The sequence below is a fragment of the Ascaphus truei genome, chromosome 8 (assembly GCF_040206685.1).
Source record: "Ascaphus truei isolate aAscTru1 chromosome 8, aAscTru1.hap1, whole genome shotgun sequence".
Classification (NCBI taxonomy): domain Eukaryota; kingdom Metazoa; phylum Chordata; class Amphibia; order Anura; family Ascaphidae; genus Ascaphus; species Ascaphus truei.
The window spans coordinates 64,860,721-64,885,217 of NC_134490.1; the positions used below are offsets into that span (position 1 = coordinate 64,860,721).

Sequence of the window (24,497 nt, forward strand, 5' to 3'; positions counted from 1 at the left end):
GGACGGCCGGGGTATAGAGCGCACTAGCGGTCTGACCCAGAGGCCTTTCTTACTTCCGGTGTCTGCTGCTAGTGCGTGCTCCTCCCCGGCCGTCCTGCTCTGCCTCTGTAACAACTGCCGATTCCTCTGCCGGCTTATCCTCTGTTTAACGCCGGGGGCCCGCTGCCGCCGCATACCATCTCCCCATCTGAAGAGAGAAAGATGGGCTGCCGACAGGGAGGTGGGGGGGGGGGTTGAGGGGAAGGGAAGAGTGGGCTTCGCCCCGGGCTATAGCTACGCCCCTGGATGTACCTGTCTCTTAACCTTATTTGTGTTTTCATTGGTCTTTTTTTTCCCATGGACTGTCTTTACAATTGTTCCTTTTTCTTCCCTTCAGATGACAAGCCGAATTACCTGAAAGCTCTCTCCCACGTCCTGAACTCCCTGCCAAAGCAAGTTCTCATGACAGAGCTTCCTTCGGTGAGCATTATAAACCCATCGGCTTGGGTGGCCTGGTCCCACTCGCAGTATAAATAGTTCCACTCCGGGCATCACAGCCGGCTTTTAGTAACACCTGAAAGTTCAATGGGAAGCACTTCTGGGAAACCGGGGTTTCTGGGGCATTGATTGAGCCACCTGTGCTGAAACAGGGAAATCCTGAACACCTGACCTGTTGTTGGCCCTTGAAGAATAGAGTTGGCTACCCCTGATCTATGGAAACGATGCAGCCTCTTTATCTTCACATTCAATGTGGCAAAACTTTGCTTCTGAAATAATGAATGCTGGAAATCCAACAGTTCAGATGGGCAGCAAAGTGCTTGCAATGCCTGTTCCGCTAATGTGTTTAGGATAGCGTTCTTGCAATGCCTGTTCCGCTAATGTGTTTAGGATAGAGTGCTTGCAATGCCTGTTCCGCTAATGTGTTTAGGATAGAGTTCTTGCAATGCCTGTTCCGCTAATGTGTTTAGGATAGAGTGCTTGCAATGCCTGTTCCGCTAATGTGTTTAGGATAGAGTGCTTGCAATGCCTGTTCCGCTAATGTGTTTAGGATAGAGTTCTTGCAATGCCTGTTCCGCTAATGTGTTTAGGATAGAGTTCTTGCAATGACGTGCGTAATCCTACATATTTATACTAGACGTCTTCATAAATGTACATTTTCCAAAAAGTTATTGATCATAGTTTAGATGTTTTTTCTTTGATGTGCTGTATGTATTCTTTATACTATGCTGTAAACGTCACTGCACATTTCCCCTGCTCTCATGCCCAGTTGCTATCTCTGCTGCTTGAGGCATTGTCCTGCCCTGATCGCGTTGTTCAGTTATCGACACTGACCTGTCTGGAGCCTTTACTGGTAGATGCCGCTGAGATCCTGAGTGTTCACATGGATACCCTGATCACAAAACTCATTAGCCTGATTTCCAGTCCCACTATGGTAAGTTGGTCTTTGCAGGTGGAATCCCCCTTTTTTTCCTGCAGGTAGAATACATTATAACCATTGCATTTCTGGTTGGAAACATAGAATTTCACAGCCAATAAGAACCACCAGCTAGTTTAGCCATTTCCCTGTCGGTGGTAAAACCCTATTTGAGCTTGGGTTTTCTTTCATATTTATTCAGATTCATGAGAGGTACAACAACGGGCAAGGTCTGTGTCACTCCGTTTAACACCTTCAAGTCTTCACTTTACTGCAGAACTATTAGGGGATGAGGGGTTAGGTTACGAAGAGTTCTGCATGTTTGGGAGGGAATTTAGTTTTTTTTTCCCGTCTTCACGTCTTCCAAATGAACATGGGGCCCTCGTATTGTGGTGCTGGAAAAGCTTATTGTGTGCATTGTAAGAGGAGGGAGATACACAAGCACTCAAATAGTAATGAGTAATACCTGAGGTGCTTGAACTCTCAGGCGTGAAGCGCATGTAATGATGCAAGATAATCACTCCAGTAATTTAATTCCGTAGTAGTGATTTATTCACCAATATTTCGGTCCTGACAAGCGGATCTTTCTCAAGGTAACACAAACATTGTACAGGCAGTCCTCGGTTATCCAACACAATGCGTTACTCAAAATGGCGTTGTAAAGCGAAACGTTGTAAAGCGAAACACGTTTTCCCATAGGAACACTGTTTAAATGAAAGGTTCCGTTCCTGAAGGCATTTTTAACACTAAAATACACCAAATATTTTATGCAGGCAATAAGATATGCAGCACACACATCAATTATATAGTGTATATACTGTATTATATATAATATAACATAATAAATAATATATTATATAATATTATATAGTATAATATTATATATATACGCTTACGACCCTTTGCAACGTTGTTTATGTGAATGTGTATATATATATATATGTATATATGTGTATATATATATACACACGCACAACGTTGCAAAGCATCGTAAGAGCGTTGGATAAGCCATTTTGGCGTTGTAAAAATGAACATAGGTATGCATTGCATAGCGTTGGATAAGCCATTCGTTGTAAAGCGAAGCGTTGTAAAACGAGGACTGCCTGTACAAGCGAGTCCTATAAACCCCATAATGTACACCCCCAGAAGTGACATCATCGCCAGTATGTCGATAGTAGTACGTCACAATGGTGACCAGATTATGGTTAAATAGCATAGGATATGAAGCAAATATTGAGATAACAAATATAAGTTACCTGCATCAAGCATTTAACACTGACCCGGGAGTGAGCACACATTTATAACAGGAAAGTGACGTCAGAGGGTACAGCACGTAGTATGCGTAATGATGTCACAATGCCATGCTGGGTGGCATGTCCCAAAGGGGTAATAGACCCTTGAAAGGAGCTAGGATATTCTGCAGCACATCATAATACAAGAGATATTAGACTTATTGAAGCGGCAGAACAGGCTGCATTGCGTTTTACATTCTTTTATTGCAGAATTGAAGCAGGGGATCTCGGGAGCTGAGCTGTGTTCATTTCATCTCCGGGGACTCCCTGCTTTCAGAGATACTTACCTCTGTTCTGGGTGCCATTATCTCTGCAGTCAGAAAAACTATCAGCATGACATTATGGCGGCATTTAAATGTCCCGCTGGCCAATTGGAAGCCGTGACACAAGACATTTGAATTTCACAGGGATTCCGTCAGCTTTACCGGTAAGCATCGCTGGAAGCAAGAGGTCCCCGGAGCTGAATTTAACACAATTCGGCTCCGGAAACCCCCTGTAATAATAATAATTTCAAAAAAAAAATGTAAATCGCAATGCAGCCTGTTTTGCTTTAACATTGCTTGCAGGGGATGCTGGAAATGGAGGCCGGCAGTACAAGAGCCACAGCTAATGTAGATGAATAATGAAAATAGGAGGAATATTTGCTGTCATTTGGGTGATGTTTATTCTTTTAAAGTATCACGTGCAGATTCTCCTGCTAGTATTTTTAGATAGTGTTAAACATTTCCGGTTGATATCTGTGCATATTTTTTTTACTAATGTGTTCAGTTCTTCCTGTCTAGAGTTCAATTAAACCAGGCGTTAAGTTATAGCCTGTATTTTTATTATCTTAACGATTGTAACTCTGCGATCGGATTGGTGGGAAATGATGGCTTTTCTCAGCACACAACACTCTCTGTCTCTCTCCAGGATGTGCGCATTACAGCTCTGAAGTGTGTCCACGCTCTCACACAGCTCCCTCTGCACATGGTGAGAATGACCTTTCCATGGATTATTGAGACACTGCCTTTGTTTTTGTTTTTTATGTGAAAAATGCTAAATCCTACGAACTTTCCACTAAATAATGGATTCCCTGGTAGAAATTCCAATGTATACATTTACCTAGAATGAGACATAAGTCCATATGACACTGTAAATGCCTTGGTGCAGGGCGCGCAACTCCAGGCCTCAAGCTCCCCAAACAAGTCGGGTTTTCAGGCTATCCCTACTTCAGCACAGGTGGCTTAATCAGAGGCTGAGTCTTTGACTGAGCCTCTGATTGAGCTACCTGTGCTGATGCTGGGATATCCTAAAAACCTGACCTGTTTGTGGGGGCTTGAGGACTGGAGTTGTGCACTCCTGCCGTAGTACATTAAAATATGTATACGTTAATTATTGGTGTAGGAAAAGAAAGAACAGCTCCCTCCTTATGTTCTACCCAATATCCAAATCTAACAATATTTTAAAACATAACTTAATAAAAATGTGACTTGTACCACGAACAGAAATACTGTTATCAGATTTAAATTGAACATAATAGTATTGTCTTTCATATAACTATAGATCTAGTAAAGACAATACCTATATAGCTGGTTTAGATTTGATACAGTATTTTTCCTGTTTATGGTACAATTTTAATTAGTTAGTTAGTTTAGTTAGGATTTAAAATATAAGTGGAAATGAACGGAGCACAGCAGCAGGAACAAGTAGACGGACAAAATAAATCAACACAAAAATAAAATTGAGGGTTTGTTTTTCCTGCCTCTGCACTTGGCTATGCTGAATAAAGTTTATTTTTTTTTATTGATTTATTTTGTCCGGTCCGGCTGCTTGTTCCTGCGGCTGTGCTACGTTCATTTCCTTTTATATTTTAAATCCCAACTTTTAATAAAAATTTAAATTGTACCATAAACAGGAAAAAATACTGTACTGTATCAAATCCTGTAGATTTATCTGAGTACATTTTTTCCTTGTCTGACACCATAGCCTTTGCCTGCACTATTGTGTACTCTGCACTTGCCCATTATCTAATGACGGGAGGGACTTGCCTATCTCGGGGGCATCTTTACCAGGCGTCCACCGTTTGGGGTTAATGTCCCTATTCCCTTAGTAGGCAGTGCTCTGAGTATCACACCATGCTTATTGGTTTTATGTGGCTGCATATACAGACTTTTGGAGATTTATACTGCTCACCACCTTATTATGGTACATTTAGGATTGACATTTCCTTCCAAACATTAAAGATATATGCTTACATATAAAGTCCAATGGGACCACCTTTTTTTCCCCCCCAAGTACAACTCTGATGCAATGATTTGTGAAGCAGGGAAGAGAGCTTTTCTTTCTTTTGCTACCACAATAATTGATTTATACATATTGTAATGTATTAAGGCATTAACAGTGCTGCATGGAATTGTATCCCATTCTAGGTAAATGTATATAATAATTCAATTTTCCCCTCTCTGGCATGTATCCATATCACACAGTATCTGCTTGCCTGGTATATATATGTATAAATGAAACCCGACATGCACTGCTCTCACTGCAGCTCCTGCCTCACAAGCAGCAGGTGATCCGTGCCTTAGCTAAACCGTTGGATGATAAGAAGAGGTTGGTGAGGAAAGAAGCCGTCGCTGCTCGCGGTCAGTGGTGAGTTTAAAAAGAAAAAAGTTTCACTTTAACCAGGTTAAATGAAGTCAATTGTTACAGCCTATTTAATCCCTTCAGAGTGGAGGGCCTTCCTGATGAGCACTGAAGGGGTTACTCCAAATGAGCAGTGGTTAATATACAGGCATACCCCGCTTTAAGGACACTCACTTTAAGTACACTCGCGAGTAAGTACATATCGCCCAATAGTCAAACGGCAGCTCACGCATGCGCCTGTCATCACGTCCTGAACAGCAATACCGGCTCCGTGCCTGTACCGAAGCTTTGCGCAAGCGGGGAGACTATAGAGCCTGTTACAAATGCGTTATTTACATCAGTTATACACGTATATGACGATTGCAGTACAGTACATGCATCGATAAGTGGGAAAAGGTAGTGCTTCACTTTAAGTACATTTTCGCTTTACATACATGCTCCGGTCCCATTGCGTACGTTAATGCGGGGTATGCCTGTAAATGTAATCTGTCACCGCTCCAAATTTCTTTCACCTTTTTACTCATGTCTTGCAATCCAGTTTTCATTCATTTCTCGCTGTCTCCATTCCTACGGCGCACAATCTTCCCCCTTCCTGCAGTGGTTTTTGGCCTGTGTGTGTGTGTGTGTGAGCTTTCTCCTTGTGTACTATGCCTTGAGATACCGATGGTGCCGGCCTTGGATGTCGTATCTACGTCATAGCGCATCCTAAGGGTATAAAAGTATCACATTGCATTCATATTCAAGATACTTTTTAGGGGTGCGGCAGTGCACAGTTATTTGAGGTTGAATTTGACAGGTTTGTTATCCCCAACACACAGCGCTCATTTTGTGTACGATTTACTTCTAGGTTTTTTCTCGGAAGTCCAGGTAGTTGAGAATTGAACTGGAAATGTCCATTCTTTGCACGGAGACAATCTAACCAGGATGCTACTAATTTGTCATCGATGCCATGAATCAAATACCATCTCGTTTAGAAACCCCAGACATGCTGTGTCTACAATGAAAGGAAAATACAGCACCGGGACAGTTATTTATCATCTTATTAACTCCATTCTATAACAACCTTTTATTCATTTTAATTCTGTTCCACATCACCCAACAAAAGAAATTTACGGACTTTATATTGCACTTGATCAACATTAGGAAACAATGTGGCGTGCCATCTGCAGGAAAGATATATATAATGTATATTGTAAAGTATAGTAATGTGATTTAATATCAAAGCCTGACTTTAGTGTGGAGATGCAAGATTTCACTGTAAAAAATAATGTGTGTGTGTGTGTGGTCTAATGACTTGACACTGTTGCCTCCAGCGCATATATTCGATGGATGGAGGGGGACATTATCCACATACCAATTTACGAGTGAATTAAGCCCCTATTTTGCACGTTTTAAAGCAAAGTGTTACCAGGGTCAATTAGTGACTGGTTCCAATGGGGGGGTATAATTAGCAGTAGGGTTGTGTTTTGCTTTAGTGTGCATTTTGTTTTAAAAAGATGCAACTATTACTTTCCTGTTGGAAATAATCTGTAGTATGACTGTCTCTGTTCCAATATTAGCCAGATTTGAGGATGAATGTAGCAAAGATTTGTCATGAAGATTGTGAACCAAGGAGTACATTTTCAGCATATGCACCATCAATACTACAAATGTTTACATTAAAAACTAGCATCTTTGTCTAATGTAGTGTAAGGTTTCAATCAGATCTTTAATGATCACACTGCATCTTTCCTGTGTTTTAGATGTTTTTATTTATTTCTAGACTTTACAAGATTTCAAAAATACAGTAATGACAAAGTATTTTCCCTAAAGTGGCATCATTGCATTATGCAAATAAATAAACATTGAAATCACAAGATCCTAAAAAAAGAAGTGTACATAATCCCACTTAAATCACGGAGGAGTATAACTACCAAAACTGAGTATATTAGTATTTCATTTGTAAAAATAGAGACTGGAGGCAGATAAGGAAGTCGTCATTGTTCCAGTGATCTCATGTGACCCTGCCAGTGCAAACACCATGTAAATATATACAGTACGAATACAAATGTGCTTTTTCTGGGTAATAGCCAAAAAATAAACAGCTCAACCAATTGGACACGGTTAGATATTTCAGTAATGTGTGTATTTCAATGGTTGCACAATTAAATCATTCTGTACGTTCCACCTTTTTATCATAAAATATCTAAAACTTCCAAAGTCATCGTAAAAGGTACCTAGTGAGCACATAACTACATCTTACAAAAGAAGTTCAGTTCTGCCAAGAAAATAAAAAGGAATGGTGGTAAACAAGGACCAGGTTGGACAATGCAAAAGTGAAGGAAGATCATATCCATTTAAAGCCATTTCTACATTTCACACACACGTTCAGCACCTGTATTTTCAAATTATATACTGTATCTATACTATACATGCCATCCATTTAGTTTTAGAGGCTGATAAATGCATCTCCCTAGTGCCATTTTGTGGTAAATCAATCCAACGTAATAAACATGATTGCTCGGATGCCTTGATTTAGGAATGAGTAAGGTTTGTGTTGTAGTTGCAATAATAATAATCTGTTATTTGGCTGCAAAAGGGGCAACTGCATGGTGTTAATCGACAGAAAATATCACTCTGGAAGTGGCTGAAGAGGGACGCCATGTGTCTAGCTGGAAGCTGACAAATAACAAACCGGCACCTCAAAAAAGTCCAATAAATGCAAATATAAGGTAATATGAACCCTTATTACAGAAGTCCAATCTGGAACATCTGGATCCACTTGAATAATCCATGAAGAAATTTCCTCAGGACATGTGGGATTAAACACAAGGGACAATCATAGGTTGTACTGCTGCATAAACAACATAACAACTAAAACGGGACAAGACTAACACTAACAAACAATGAACAATCAAAACACTGCTAAAATAAACAGTTAAGCTAATTTATTAAAATATAAAAGACAATGTCTGCTTAAAAATACATGAGTCGCGTTGCGCTGCTGGTCCGGTTTACAAAAACCAGAATCCTACTCACAAGATAGGAGTTAAATAGGCACATCCAAACAGTGGCAGATGACAACCAATGGCTCCTCCACTGCAGGGGAACGTCTGTGTAGGCGATCCGATGCTCTCTGTGTGCTCCGTGTACCGAGCTCAAGTCCAGGAGCAGATGGGGAGAATTTCACGGAGAGCTGCTGGGCTGTTTTTGCAGTGCCTAAAAGGCTGCATGCACGCTCTCTCACAATCAGCTGAAACCTCTGACCCTACGCGTTACGTGACTGTTTCACTTCCTCAGGGGTATATATACCCAGTCACGTAACACGTAGGGTCAGAGGTTACAGTTGATCGTGAGATGCGCATAGCCCTTTTTTCTTTTGCATATATTGAATGATGCATATTTTTTTGCATTTATTGGACTTTGAGGCTCCGGTTTGTGTTTGTTATATGTATGTTTCCCTGATCTTGTTCGGTCAGTTATTTATCATGCAGCCATGCTTATATGTATAAGTACCCTGTACACTTTTTGATTATATTTAGTCACTAATGGTCACCACACATACTGTTTGTAAGCAGTAGCGCTTCCAGCACTTTCCGATGTATTAGCTGGAAGCTGAGCTACTGCAGTCTTTAGGATGCTTCGTCTTTGAAGAAAAACTAAAATCTGGAATTAGCTGCCGACTTGGCCCAGACACGTCCCCCTAGTTGCTTTGCCCTTGAATCATTTGTCTTCCTCATTATGCTGATGGCAACATCCAAAACCTTGTCATACTCCACTTGAACAGTTTATGTAATAAAGCCCTACAGACAATAAAAAAACATTTTCATTTTATTATGACAAGTACCAGCTCTTGCCTCATAAAACTCGTTAAAATGGATAAGAAGCCAGAAGTGACGGACTTGGTTCTCATTTGCATGTCATTACCCAGAATCCCTGTCTGCAGTGGCAGCATTGTATGATGAGAGATAGTGGGGAAAGGCAGGTTGGTGGACCTGTCCGACGTGAATGTGCTCGTAAATAGGATTTTTACTTCCCATACTATTACTTTTTCAAAAAAGTTCAATACATTATCAGGTTTTTTTTTAGTTCAAAAGCGACTCAACCGAAATCTCTTCTGCTACGGAAAGGTCCTGCAATGGTACACTGTGTTAGTACATCTTCCTGCACAGGAGCCATCAAGCAATGTAATATCCAAAAGGCAGCAAGGACTCTGCTCTCCGCGTCATATCGCATGGACAAATGCCTGCTTATTGGGTATCCAAGATGGAGCGGCCCAGGTTAAACCATTCCCGTCAGGGGGGTGAGATGATGGTAGAAGAACTCTGGTGACCCAATGCCTACAAAGGAATGTAGAATTGCAACAATAAAATGCAATACGATGTAACATATTTATCCTAATAATTCAAATTGTAACTACACACGCTTATAAAATAATTTGACATTGTTATATTAAAAGTGCATTCATTAGTAGGAAAGTAAGGAATAAACGGTTCTTGCCCAATGTTATGTTTTTAACCCCTTTCACAGGCAGCAACTCTGGCTTTTTCATAAATAATGGACACCTGTGTTATATAGATTTTTTTTTTATTGTATGTCTTTATTTATATAGCACCATAAATGTACATAGCGCTTCACAGTAGTAATACATATCATATAAATAACAAATAATATAAATAACATCATGGGAATAAGTGCTTCAGACATACTGTAAAAGTAACATTAAGGAAGGAGTCCCTGCTCCGAGGAGCTTACAATCTAATTGGTAGGTAGGGAGAACGTACAGAGACAGTAGGAGGGGATTCTAGTAAGTGCGTTTGCAGGGGGCCAAGCTATGTATCATGTGTCCATGATTATCCAGTGCTATTCATATGCTTCTTTAAGCAGATGTGTCTTAAGGTGAGTCTTAAAGGTGGATAGCGAGGGGGCTAGTCGGGTATTGAGGGGAAGGGCATTCCAGAGGTGTGGGGCAGAAAGTGAGAAAGGTTTAAGGCGGGAGAGAGCTTTAGATACAAAGGGGGTAGAAAGAAGACATCCTTGAGAAGAACGCAAGAGTCGGGATGGTGCATAGCGAGAAATTAGGGCTGAGATGTAAGGAGGGGCAGAAGAATGTAAAGCTTTAAAAGTGAGCAGGAGAATTGAGTGTGAGATACGTGATTTCATCGGAAGCCAGGAGAGGGATTTCAGGAGGGGAGATGCGGAAACAGATTTAGGAAAGAGTAGAGTGATTCTGGCAGCAGCGTTTAGGATAGATTGTAGGGGAGACAGGTGAGAGGCAGGAAGGCCGGACAGCAGGAGGTTGCAGTAATCGAGACGTGAGAGAATGAGGGCCTGAGTCAGAGTTTTAGCAGTTGAGTAACAGAGGAAAGGGCGTATCTTTGTGATATTGCGGAGGAAAAAGCGACAAGTTTTAGAAAGGTTTTGAATATGAGAGGAGAATGAGAGAGACGAATCAAGTGTAACCCCTAGGCAGCGTGCTTGGGCTACTGGGTGAATTATCGTATTTCCAATAGCAATGTGGAAGGAGGTAGTAGGGCCAGGTTTGAGAGGAAGTATAAGGAGCTCTGTTTTTGCCATGTTAAGTTTCAGTCGGCGGATGGCCATCCAGGATGATATTCCAGAGAGGCATTCAGAAACTTTGGTCTGTATAGCAGGTGTAAGGTCAGGGGTTGAAAGGTAGATTTGTATGTCGTCAGCATAGAGGTGATATTTAAACCCAAAAGATGTGATTAGGTCACCTAGAGAGTGTGTGTAAAGAGAAAAGAGAAGGGGTCCCAGGACAGAGCCCTGGGGTACCCCCACAGAGAGATCAATAGAGGAGGAGGTGGTGTTGGCAAAAGAGACACTGAAAGTACGCTGGGAGAGGTAGGATGAGATCCAGGATAGAGCTTTGTTCCGAATACCAAGAGTATGGAGAATGTGAAGGAGAAGAGGGTGGTCCACGGTGTCGAATGCTGCAGAGAGGTCGGGTAATATGAGCAGAGTGTAATGACCTCTGTTTTTGGCAGCGTGGAGGTCGTCAGTTATTTTAGTGAGGGCTGTTTCAGTAGAGTGAGCAGTGCGGAAACCAGATTGTAGAGTGTCTAGGACAGAATAGGTGTTGAGAAAGTGTAGCAATCGAGAGAATACAAGACGTTCAAGGAGTTTGGAGGCAAAAGGCAGGAGGGATACAGGTTGACAGTTAGGACAGGTAGGGTCAAGCTTGCTGTTTTTGAGTATAACGGTTGCATGCTTGAAGGATGATGGAAAGGTACCAGAGTAGAGGGAAGAGTTAAAGATCTGTGTGAGCATAGGGATTATAGAAGGAGCAAGAGGTTTTAGGAGATGGGAGGGAATGGGGTCAAGAGGGCAAGTGGTAGAGGGAGAAGAGGAGATCAGCAGTGACACATCCTCCTCCGAGATAGCGGAAAAGGAGTCAAGAAAGGCAGGGGGAGCGTTGGGAAGCATTGTGGGATGGGAGGAGGCAACAGATGGGATGTTCTGCCGTATGGATTCCACCTTTTCCTTAAAAAAGTCAGCAAAGTCCTGAGGTGAGATGGAGGAAGAAGAGGAGGCAGCTGAGGGTGGTCTGAGTAGAGAGTCAAAGACAGAAAAGAGACGGCGTGGGTTAGACTTGTGTGTGTTGATTAGTGATGAAAAGTAGGCTTGTTTAGCCTGAGAGAGGGCAGAGTTGAAACAGGATAGCATAAATTTGTAGTGAATGAAGTCTGCGAGCATATGAGATTTCCTCCAGAGGCGTTCAGAGGAACGAGTGGAGGAACGCAGCATGCGTGTGTGGGAGTTTAGCCAGGGTCTGGGGTTAGAAGGGCGAGGACGGCAAATACAATACAAATTATATTAAAATACAATGGTAAATACATTAAACCACCTCTAAATACACTTACACTGCAGCTATCTATATCCGCACACTGCGACACACAAACTGCTGCTACACACAAACGCTGCTGCTGCTGACACACACACACACTATGCAGCTACACACTCTCTCCCTCCTTAAGGCCAGGAGCACACACAGCGCTACGCGGTGGCTGCATGAGTGTGTGCGCACCTCCGTCTCCTGGGCGATGTGTGAACATCCCCAGCAGACGGAATGATCCGCGAGCGGGCGGGGGGAGCGGCGGATAAATAAATAATGTAATGCGGGGCAGCGGGCGGCGGATAAATAAATGTATTATGCGCGGGGAGCGGGGAGCTCGGAGTGGGGAATGGGGAGCGGGGAGCTCGGAGTGGGGAATGGAGAGCGTGTGTGTGTGCGCACGCGCGCAGGGAGCTGCCAAGTCTGTTCACTTTCAACAGCCAATGCATTGATTGGCTGCTGAAAGTGACGTCGCGCGGCTGCAGCCTGGAATCACACTTTTGAAAGACTCCAGCTACAGCAGCGGCGACGATGCCGTGCTTCGTAGCCAATGGTAGTTTCAACAATGAACACTACCACTGGCCGCCAGGGGTCGGTGACGAATGCGCGAGCACGTCGCGTAGTCTGTGTGTGCTCAAGGGCTAAATCTACTGAATCTGTCAGCTCTGTTCGCGGAGGGAGGGGGAGGAGTCACAGCCTGCTTCTTCCTGACCAATCCCCTGCCCTGTCAGAGCTGTCCCTTCCTCCTGACTAATCCCCTGCCCTGTCCCAGAGCTGTCCCTTCCTCCTGACTAATCCCCTGCCCTGTCAGAGCTGTCCCTTCCTCCTGACTAATCCCCTGCCCTGTCCCAGAGCTTTTCTGACAAAAGGAAAAGCTGATTGGCTGGAAATAAACATATTGCAAGTGCAAAAATTCCGGGCATTACTGAATGAATAATGCCCGGAATTTTAACCAATCAGAGCAGGGATTTCAATAATGCCCAGAATTGACCAACTTTAGCCTATAATTTGTTGGTAATCTTTAAACGTACATAGAAACTGGAAAAGAAGCTGCAAAAAGTAGTTGCATTATTGCACGAGTGGCCAACTCCATCCTCAAGGGCCACCAACAGGTCAGGTTTTTAGGATAGCCCAGCTATAGCACAGGTGGGTCAGACGACTGAGCCACCTGTGCTGAAGCAGAGATATCCTGAAAACCTGACCTGTTGGTGGCCCTTGAGGACTGGAGTTGGCCTCCCCTGCATTATTGTATCATTAATGGGAAGATTTGCTCCAGTCACATCATTACTACACAATATTGATACCATTTTAAGGGCAAAGTCACCCTGCAGTTGAGCTCTAAAAAGTAGTAGTATTCCCATAGTCCATGCGTGATTACAGGTTACTTACTTTTTTGTCTCCACACCAAGGAAAATTCTCCAGTTATGGCACCGACCATAGCTGTATGGATTATGAAACAACTACAAAAGAAATAAAATACAAAAACATTAAAGCCGGTTCCTGCAGCACAGGGGAAGCCACCTCCAGTCCTCACAAAGGAGCGACACGATAGATTGACAGGTTCAGCCTAGACCAGAGGTGGGCAACTCCAATCCTCAAGGGCCACCAACAGGTCAGGTTTTCAGGCTAGTCGTGCTTCAGCACCGACCACTGATTGAGCTCCCTGTGCTGAAGCAGAGAGATCCTGAAAAACTGACCTGTTGGTAGCTATTGACTGGTATTGGCTACCCCTGCTGTAGCATCTACATCTACAGATGTGGTTTAGCTCAAGCAGCAGAGTCCTCTGGAAGCTTCCTTTTGGGAGGTGGGAGAAAGGCAGGCAGAATATGGACATTATACCCGATTCAATTAGAAGTTATCCATGGGGGCAGATTAATGCAGGGGCTTTTAAATAATGCTACCTACTCATACACTTATAACGCTGGAAGAGAATAGCTCTTACATTCTCTAGATAAAAACTATATCACACACGGGTTATTCATTAAACTGTGATAGTGCCAATCGGGCCACTATCGCACATATGCTTCCAATTAGCACTATTGTAATTTAATGTGTACGACCCTAGATGTCGGACCCTCTCCCCAATTCTACGGTTTTGTCATTGTAAAGTGAAATCTTCACCTTTCCTTTAGATTGCAGTCTCTTGATTTCCTTCTTGTTGATGTGTCTTTCTATGCTGGTCTCGCCATGAGTAATGAGTATGGCATGCCATAGCGTGAGAGCACCAAGGGCTAATGCTACAGAGCTGAAAGAAGATTTTAAATAGTCAATACAAGAACATGAACGTTGTAGCATATTTCCTCTTAAGACGTAAATTAATTTGGAAGCAACAACTGAACCTTGTCCACCTTAAAACTTAATACAGAGCACATAAACCCCCAATACTTTTTTTTTTTTTTTTTAACCCCAACCTCCCCCCCATTGGGAGCCGTGTTGTTTACCACCGTTGCCAAGATGCTCAATGATAGCTAGTGGGTTTATATCTCCCTACAGGGACGACAAAATGACTGCCATATTTTGAGACAATAGGAAGCAGCAATATCATTGGTTACAGCTTCCTATTGAACAGCTACTTAAAGCAAGAAGTAATACTGGTAAGTGTCTCGGGAAATGGGTCCCCGGAGCACAGTTCAGCTGTCTAGAATCCCTCCCCCCCGCCCTCCCCATGTTCCAGTCCTGTAAAAACAAAAAGGCCATTAGGGGGGAGATTGCGTTTATTTATTTTCTTCCCATTTAATATGTACATCAATACAAGTATAAGTAATTAGTCAAGTTGCTGATCGGCGAAGATTCGGCTCTGGGTTCACTAAATGGCTGCAGGAGAGTATTCTACAGTCAGTGGAATGCATTTGCATATTAATATGACAAAGTTCTGTGGGGAAGATCATGTGACCATGCAGTCACTAGATACAATTGGTGCACTGCTAGAGAGAGGGCAAGGCTCAAAAAGGGGGGTGGGGGGTTGCCTTTTTTTTTTTAATAGTAAAGAACGGATTTATTGAAACAAATAAATAAACGCACATGTAGGATATTGCTTGGTCTCCAGCTGTAAGGTCTACCTAATTATGCCCGAAAAATATTGAATCAGTTAAAACTATTCTTCATTACTTGAATTTGCTTGAATCTCTACTGCTGATAAGACTGCAACACACCACAGAGAGCAACATGGGGGCTTCTTGTCTGGTTAATGGGTTTTGTTAATGCTGTGTTTGCCCATTCAGCGTTCGCAGTGCATGCAGCCATATCTGCAGTCAATGTCCCAGTATCTTGTGCAGCCACGTTACCTGCAAAGCACCCAGAGGTAAATGATGCACTTCTGGAATACTCTCTCTCGGAACGAGAAGCTGGGAGGTGGAGTCTGGTTGTAGGTCTAAACGAAATAAGAAATGAGAGAAAAAGCCATTTCAACTTTCCCTTTACAGCTACTAAAAAATATATTTATGTGAAGCATCTCCAGATAATTCTGCAGTACATGCCTATATGATTATAGTAATACATGTAGTATTTACACTTTTTGCTGGACAGTCGTTATTAATGTTTTCCTAAGGAGAATAACTTTTTCAGGTCCTGGAGCTGTTAAGAATACCACAACATGACCACTTCCCCGTCTATTAAATATCAGCTACAAATGCATAGGCCAGGAGAGGCCAACTCCACAGTCCTCAACAACGGGTCAGGTCTTAAGGATATCCCTGCTTCAGCACAGGTGGCTCAATCAGTGGCTCTGAAATAGGGATAGCCTTAAAACCTGACCTGTTTGTGGCCTTTGAGGACTGGAGTTGGCCACCCCTGGCGTAGGGCATGTAATAGGATTAATCTACTCTATATATCTACCACTACATCATTATATCACAGAAGACACAGACTCCCCTTTAAAAACAACGTCACTCCTTTTCAGCTTTTTGAAGGGGAGCCTGCGGTTTCATCCTATACCTCAATATTAGACTAAGCTCTATGGGGCAGGGACTCAATGTGTCTGCAAAATTCTATGTACAGTGCTACATAATAAAAATGTGTACGCACGCACGCACGCACGCGCGCGCGCGCACACACGGTGTTAAGCATTTAGAGACTCAATGCAGTGGTGTTGTACGATGCGCTCTGGATTCTGCTGCAGACCTTACATATTACACCTGGCTATTTACATGCAACGTTACACGGAAGCGGGTCAAACTTAACAATGGGAATCTCATGCCAGACAGAGGAAGGTCAGTGGTGGCGGAGGACAGATGTATCAACTTCAACAATGAGTAATAAACACCAACGGCTGAATGAACACACACACACACACACACAGGAAAGGGATAGGAAAGACATCGCTGGGAAAGATTGAGCAACGAAGCACAAACCTGCAAACCAGGTTCATTGTGGCCTTTCTAAAAACATTTATCCCTATAAAATATAGTCGCAAGCTGCACCGATGCAGTTCAACGCACCTTAGATCTCTCCCGTCTCAATAGTTACTAGGAAGCAATAACCAAAATGCCAACCACTAGTGTTTTGAATCTTTAGTGCATATTTGTACACAAGCTCTATGGGTGGCAAACTGTTCCGGTTGGCACAGTCATCTTAAAAAGATTTTTGGAAGATAGCCCACCTCATTGGCTGCAACCTGAAGCCTCTCCTTGTCCAGGTGCTTCATTTTCTAGTAAGAAGGAAAACAGACCCACGATTACCGTACACACCCAATCCCTCCGCTAGCGATGGCGACAAAAAAAAGCAAGCCTCCAATCCTAAAGCTGGATGCACTAACCCAGGGGTGCTGAGCGCCAGTCCTCCAAACCAACCCATCTCCCCCAAACAGGTCAGGTTTTCAGGATATCCCAGCTTCAGCACAGGTGGCTCAATCACAAAGACTGAGCCAGCTGTGCTGAAGCATGGACATCCTGAAAACCTGATCTGTCGGGGGGGGGGGGGGGGGCGGGGGGTGGACTTGAGGACAGAAGTTGAGCACCCCTGCGCTAACCATTGCAGCTAGTATTACACAAAACTAGCCTGACTGCTACTGTTTCGCAGACACGTCACAAAAAGAATCGACTTTTCCTCCGTGAGGGAAGACACTACTTTCGCCATTTTGTACGATTTCCAGATAAAATGCCCGACTTGCTCAACTCAATGTAAAAAGTCCTTTTCTATACATGGGCAGTAACCACGGCCGTACCACATCGCACACCGTTACACCGCTTTGCCTTTTATTAAAATCAATTACATTCACAAAGCAAACTAATAGCAATAACAGCTTTTTACAAGCTAATAAGTAAAGGAAACACCCATTACCGCTTTGTTATAAATCACTCCACATGCATTCTCTCCTCTCATTGTGCAATACACATTTACCACAAATACAGCTACCAAAAAAATGTATATATCCACAAAATCTGAAGTGCATGTTGGACAGTATTTGAAAGTGTTTTTTTAGAATAAAGCAATCCTGAACATAAACAAAGAGGCAGCAGTGTCTTATCTACAAGTATAGATTTAATAGCAGAAAGGCAGCCGACACTGGTAGATTGAAGAAATATATCTTTATTGAGATTACATATTCCTCAGCTGCCTTTCTGCCATTGAATCTGTTCCAAAATTAGATCTACTAACTACAGCAGTGGTTTGCAACCTTTTTTTAAGGAACCCTATGTGAAATTCTGAGGAACCCCAACCCTCTCTAATAGCGCGTCTGAGATAAGATACATTGTAAGGAACCCCAACCCTCTCTAATAGCAGCGCGTTTGAGATCAGATGCATTGTAAGGAACCCCAACCCTCTCTAATAATAGCGCGTGTGAGATCAGATGCATTGTAAGGAACCCCAACCCTCTCTAATAGCGCGTCTGAGATCAGATGCATTGTAAGGAACCCCAACCCTCTCTAATAATAGCACGTCTGAGATCAGATGCATTGTAAGTTCTTCTGTATTTGATATAATTTTCAAATCACCAGAAAATTGCAGGGAACCCTTTAGGGATGCCCTGGGAATCCAAGGGTTCCTAGCAACCAGTGGTGAAAAACATTGTACTGCAGGATTAGACCCCCGACAGCATATGGTGCATCGCAATTATCTGTTCCGGTACAGTGAGTATTATAGGAGTTCATGCTCTTACTAATCCGTTTTCTAAGTTTATCTACAAGTATACCAGCCAGAAAGGTTTGCAGAAAGGTTCTCACCTCGATGGCTGAATAGGCTTCCCGGAACATTACACGACTGCTAACACTGCAGTAGACACACCCCATGGTCATAAAAAGACAGAAGGAGAGGAAATAGCGATGGTTGTAATGTCCCACACAATTGTTCAACCAGGCTACCACACGGAGTTAAGGGGTAGTAACACAACATCACAGAGAAGTATAGGGCTTTATGCTAGTGTTGAATACCAGTGGGCCCACTATTCTAATTTTAGCATTGCAGCCCGAGGCAACGCATGGCTGCAAAAGTGCTCCAGTCAATAAACAATTACTGTAAGCGGAGAGTGGGTCTGCGTTGTCCATACATAATGATAAGTCCCTTCTGGCATCAAAGGGGTTAAACAAACTCATGCGTGTGATTGTTTTTTCAGGCTATTGCTGCAGTTTTGTAATAAAGGAGGAGTTAGTGAGTGTTAACACATCAAACAAAAGTTGACACCCAACGGTCCCTGGACACATTTAACATAAAACTTTGTGATTTCATGAGGTCCACTCAGCTCCTCAGTTCTACACTGAAGTAGGACGAGGGGGGCTTCCTACTCCTATAGTAACTGCAATCTTGTGGAGTCCAACTTGGTAGCACTCCAGTAACTTCTACCTTTTGAGACTCAAAGTCTTACGGAAGGGAAATAGGAATCAACAGTTGTAATTATTGGGAAAAACTGCACACTGCTGTGGGCCACTTTTGTTACAGACAGCAGAGGCCAACACCCAGAAGTCTCTCATTCATAAAGCATCCATCAAGTGGAAGAGATGGTGAATGATGTTCTTGAAATGAAGACTAATTGGTCCAAGTCTGACCCACTTGTTATAATCACACCAGTTTAGGGAAGTATACGTTCATGTCTTCCCATAAGGCCGGCACACAAATAGGAGCAGTAACTCCTGTGTACGGGGCCTCCACCCCAGGAAACCACTCTATCCAAAATGTCGTGAAAATCTCAAAGGGAAGAGTGAGGTTTTCCTCTCAACTTTAGGTCTGCAAATGTATTTTAAGAAGTACTGATTCAGTCCATGCCAGAAAAAGGCTTCTGCTAAAACGTCCACTCCTTTGTCAATAGTGAAATAAAACCTGGCTTAATGAGCCATGCAGATTTAACACCAGACGGTAAAACATTACACAGATATCATCAATCAGAAGATTGTAGAGGTTTGAATATGGCTATCACTCTGCTTCCTAAGGATTTGCTGGCACAAAGCAAGTGATTTTCAGAGGACTGTTCTTCTGCCCTCACATCCCCCAAAAAGTGACTATTAATATTCAGAAAGGATACGGCAGTGATGATCCATTTTGAGAACGCACCTAAGGAAATAAAGACGTGTTGACATGACAAATGTTAAAAAAAAAAATTGCCATTCAAGAACGCGAAAGAAACATCCTGTTCTGTGTTTTAACAAAGACAAGGTGTACGGAACTATAAACAGAGGTCACTATGTGACTGAAAGCCGGAGATGTGACTGCTAATACCTCCTCCGCGTGTTCACTCACTACTGTAATAAGCAAGACTTTATTCTTCAGTAGAATGAAAAACACTATCGTGTGTAGAAGTGTCTTCTGAACCATAATTAAAACAATTTATAAACCATAATTGGGGCCCAAAACCACACCGCTTCTGACTTATTAGCACACCACACAATGACTTCCTCATTTCATTCCCATTAAACCTGCATGATTGTAGGGTGGAATGTTTGTAACAACTTGTTTTAATTACACTTTAGAAACTTCTAGGTCACCTATTAAAACAACTGCAGTGCTAAATATAATTTTAACTGCCAAATATTTATAAAACTGTACAGCAGGGGTTCTCAACTCCAGCCCTCAAAACCCCTCAATAGGTCAGATTTTCAGGATAGCCCTGCTTCAGCACAGGTGGCTCAATCAGAGGCTCAGTCTTTGACAGTCAAAGACTCAGTGTCAGTCAAAGACTGAGCCCCTGAGCCACTTGTGCTGAAGCAGGGCTATCCTGAAAACCTGACCTGTTGGGGGATCTTGAGGAATGGAGTTGAGAACCCCAGCTGTACAATCATTTTGAATAAAAATAAATAAAAAATAAAAATAAATGAATTGTTTTAAAACAATTAAATAGGGATTAACCCCCCCCCAAAAAAAATGTAAAAAGGGGCAATGCAGTGATGCAGCACGATTAGAAAAATGTCAAAGGTGCAATATTGAAATATAGTATCTTTCCCCAGTATGATAAAAAATGTCGTATTGTAATCTTTTCGAGATGGGCAGTTTAAACCATAAATCCATATTTACAGTAATTGCCCACGTTTCCCGCTCACCTGCTGCAGATGCTGCAGTGATGTGTCCGTGCGGGTTTAGGTGCTATGCATTTCCTGCAAATAGACACAGAGGGGGTATCCGTTTGAGCCTGCAGAGAACACAAAGCAGCAATGGAAGATTACATTAGGATTTACAAACACCTTTGCTATGCAGTGTCATGAAACATCCCTCAGCACAACCGTCATTTAAACATCCCTTAATGTGCTAAGTCTGGATGGCAGTCGGAGTACTGTTGGGTTACACCCAAAGCATCGTCTGGGCTGCAGCTCGGAGTAGAGATTGGAAAGCTAGGTGTCAAACTGACTATTTTCTTGGAATTATCCATGGTCTCCTCTCAGTGCAAAACAATATCTGATCAGAATAAAATGGCCAAAATATTCCATCCATCAATCCTTTATTACGGAGTACCACGGAAACTATACACACCTGTGGTGGGTATCCAGGCGGTGTTGTGATTGCCTTGTAATAATGAAAGACAATCATCAGGAGATTCCAGTGGCCATAGGAAATGTGCCACCATATCCAAGCTGTTGAGTAGGTCTGCAGAATGAGGGGCAGGACGCAGGAGTACACTATCAGCACGATGGAGCTCGTTAAAATAATCACTAGAGCCACAAAAACCTGGGAACGGCAACATGCAGAGTTTCAAATTGGTTTCCAAAATGCTAAACAGGCAATAAACTGTACCTGGTACTCTGCAAGGCAAAGGAAATAAACCTCAAAGGAGCGATTCAGCAAAAGAACCGACTTGGTCATTTTGTTCCCTCCTGGGAAGCACACACCAAAATGAGGTAATAATACTACATTGGATTTACACAGCACCTTTAGTCCCAAATGCATTTGTACATATATTCCAGAGGTGTTTATGAAGCTACTATTCTTGTAGAACCATGAGAGAACGTTTCTATCATTCCAGGCAAAGTGGCAGATATCGAACCAGCAACTCTGTACTGTATGCACAAGTCCTGTATCTTATGTTACACCACCTCCCCTGCCCTTCTCTATCTATATACAGTGCTGGGAACAGGATCTCCACAACAATATAGTTTTCCCTGTAACTGCTTCAATGGTAAAAGTTGAAACTTCACTATTACCGATTATACTGAGAAAACATTTACTGAGTCTTAGGGTTCAAGCAATTCATAGGTTTAAGAAAGATTTCCTAGTTTGGTCTATAACACTGTATATGCAAGACGCATAAACTTTAAAAAGGTGCAAACGTTGCTCCATTAAATACTTACTATACCAAACCACCTGGTCACATGATCCACCACCCAATAAATAGGCTCAAAGAGAGACTCAATGACGACATCGCTGTTGGTGAAGGAGTTGTAGCACAGGGAGACGATGCACAGCCGCCAATATCGGAGGTAATCCACCAAACAGCTCAGAAACTTAAATCGCCATCGCCGGTGGCGCAGGCACTTCAGGAACCGGCGCATAACACAGCAAGGGAAACGCCGGCGGCTTCTCATTCCCACCATTCATTACCTGCGGAAAGGATCAAAGAATCACTCAGGACGTGTAGCGATCACTGTAATCAATCCAGCTAGTGCAGTGGTTTTCAAAGTATACTTGGTTAAGGAACCCTATAATTATATTGTGAAATTCTGGGGAAACCTGCAAGCCACGCGAAGGCATAACCAAATTTGCAGGTCCTAACACTACCTGGTTAAAATACTCATTTAACTCTGTTGGAGGGAGAATGACCACATTGGGTCTGTCCAAACACAGGAACATGAAAAAAAAACCTGCTAACTTAGAAAGTGGGGCGGGCGAGCTTTAACCCTGGGATGGGGGACCACTAACCTCTCTTGGCCAAAGCGTTATAAACCTGCAAGCCACACCAAGTGGCTTAAAATTCTTGTTTTACCTCTTTTAACCAGGTAGTGTTAGGACCTGCAAATTTGGTTATGCCTTGGCGTGCCTTGCAGGCTTATAACGCTTTGGCCAAAGGATTTAACTAAATAACCCTTATTCATGAGAATATCAGCATTGAAGTATTGTACTAATATATTTTTTTGTCATATTGGTTGTAGCATTGGGCATTTCTGTCTTTTGTTGCATTGTAAGGAACCCCAACCCTCTTCAATAGCACGTCTGAGATTAGATGCATTGCAAGGAACCCTAACGTCTCGGGTCATCCGTCGACAAAGGGGAGCATTTTTCTTGCCAGGCGCCATCTTGGCTTCTCATAACCTTCCATTGATCGTACAGTCTGGATTGACCAGAAACTGTGTCGTTCATCTGTCAGCCTGTTGCTATCCAACCGATGCTGCGCACAGTGATTCCCGACCTAATCTGCGGTATTTACCTAGATGTCGTGATGTAGTCTTCAACAAAACATACATCGTCCCATTGGTTCTGTAGTCCCTGGGTATGGGTATATAAGACTCTATGGGACACTTTTATTTATTTATTGGGAGCCACTTACCACTTGAAAAAGACCGCTCTGGTCGAAACGTTGCTTCGTTTTTTTGGTTCATTAAAATAGCATTAGAAAATTCGCAGTGCCTTGTGTTATTCTTGTTTGAGCATACTATGTAATATATAACATGTAATCCAATGTATAATATGTAATACAATTTATAATACAATGTATGCAATGTATAGATGAAAATCTATGCAATGTATAATATATAATACAATGTATCCTGGTGTGTGTGTGTGTGTCTATATATAGTATATATATATATATATATATATATATATATATATATATATATATAGACACACACACACACACACACACACACACACACACACACACACACACGCCAGCACACATTGTATTATATATTATACATTGCATAGATTGTTATAATGTATAATATATATATATATTATACATTGTATTATATATATATATACACACACAAACACACATATACACACACACACCAGCATACATTGTATTATATGTATGTATATATATATATATATATATATATATATATAATATATTGTATTGTATTATATATATATATATATATATATATATATATATATATATATATATATATATAATACAATGTATGCTGGTGTGTGTTTATGTGTGTATATATATATGTGTGTGTGTGTGTGTGTGTGTGTATATATATGTATATACAATGTATAATATACAATGTATAATAAGTAATGGGATTGGTCTCCCACACAATAACCCCCGAGAATATGAGGCTGAAGCCAGCACGGTGCTTGCATCCGTCCCCTCACCTGCCCGCTGTGTCAGTGTCACTCAGCTGAAGATGACAGGCTCGTGTACACAGCGCTGTCCCATCCCGGGACACAGCGGCACCAACACCCGGACATCACTGTGTGCAGCGCTCTCCTGCAGCCTTCAGGCATGCGCGTCACCGGCCGAGCGCATGCGCCTCTAAACACACAGGGGCCGCGCATGAGCACAGAGGGGAATCACGCATGCGCGCAGGGGGCGCATGCGCACTCTGTGCCTGAGTGCTACTTTGTGTCGGTATGGAAAGAAGTGGAAGAGCAGGTTCTAAGCCGGTAACACATTGTCATAGAGCGTTACTCATAAAGGCGGATATATATATATATATACAGTATATAAATAATAGATTGAAGAACGAGACAAGTTCCATGAAGCTAGCCCCATCTATATATATATATATATATATATATATATATATATATATATTTCCGCCTTTATGAGTAACGCTCTATGACAATGTGTTACCGGCTTGGAACCTGCTCTTCCACTTCTTTCCATACCGACACAAAGTAGCACTCATAGTACATATAGTACACACACACACATATATATATAGAACTTGTCACGTACTTTAATCTATTACATATATATATATATATTAGATTAGATTAGGGAAACAAGAGATTATGGCATTACAGCTAATTGACTTTATAGGCT

The 24,497-nt window shown here is 42.3% G+C and overlaps 2 protein-coding genes across 4 annotated transcripts in view; one reads left to right on the forward strand and one right to left on the reverse strand.

Moving 5' to 3' along the window:
- The window catches only part of MMS19 (MMS19 cytosolic iron-sulfur assembly component), a 49,678-nt gene extending 40,347 nt beyond the window's left edge, over positions 1–9,331 (forward strand). The window contains exons 27-31 of the mRNA XM_075612380.1: positions 377–459; positions 1,247–1,411; positions 3,595–3,654; positions 5,213–5,313; positions 6,155–9,331. Coding sequence (XP_075468495.1) covers positions 377–459; positions 1,247–1,411; positions 3,595–3,654; positions 5,213–5,313; positions 6,155–6,182 — 437 coding nt within the window. The 3' untranslated portion in view covers positions 6,183–9,331. The remainder of the gene's footprint in view (positions 1–376; positions 460–1,246; positions 1,412–3,594; positions 3,655–5,212; positions 5,314–6,154) is intronic.
- On the reverse strand, positions 6,172–23,985 carry ZDHHC16 (zDHHC palmitoyltransferase 16). 3 transcript variants are annotated; one of them, XM_075612381.1, is made up of 11 exons: positions 23,825–23,985; positions 21,850–22,099; positions 21,035–21,229; positions 20,608–20,696; positions 19,596–19,624; positions 18,304–18,437; positions 16,740–16,787; positions 15,427–15,512; positions 14,264–14,387; positions 13,532–13,602; positions 6,172–9,626 (listed from the first exon to the last, which is right to left on the reverse strand). In XM_075612381.1, exons 2-11 carry the CDS (start codon positions 22,090–22,092, stop codon positions 9,512–9,514), a joined length of 1,134 nt encoding a protein of 377 aa, XP_075468496.1. In that variant the 5' UTR covers positions 22,093–22,099; positions 23,825–23,985; the 3' UTR covers positions 6,172–9,511. The 3 variants fall into 3 exon arrangements, with proteins under 3 accessions (XP_075468496.1, XP_075468497.1, XP_075468498.1); XM_075612382.1 differs by having other exon boundaries at positions 23,765–23,985; XM_075612383.1 differs by lacking the exon at positions 16,740–16,787.
- Between the last annotated feature and the right edge of the window lie 512 nt (positions 23,986–24,497).

What these genes read in the sequence shown, in the direction of transcription:
- ZDHHC16 (XM_075612381.1), bottom strand. Translation starts at nt 22,092, where the DNA reads ATGGTGGGAATGAGAAGCCGCCGGCGTTTCCCTTGCTGTGTTATGCGC. An exon ending in TGACCAGGTGGTTTGGTATA is followed by an intron (nt 21,230 to 21,849) that starts GTAAGTATTTAA and finishes TGCCGTTCCCAG; the next exon opens with GTTTTTGTGGCTCTAGTGAT. An exon ending in CACTGCAGCATCTGCAGCAG is followed by an intron (nt 19,625 to 20,607) that starts GTGAGCGGGAAA and finishes TTATTTCCTTAG; the next exon opens with GTGCGTTCTCAAAATGGATC.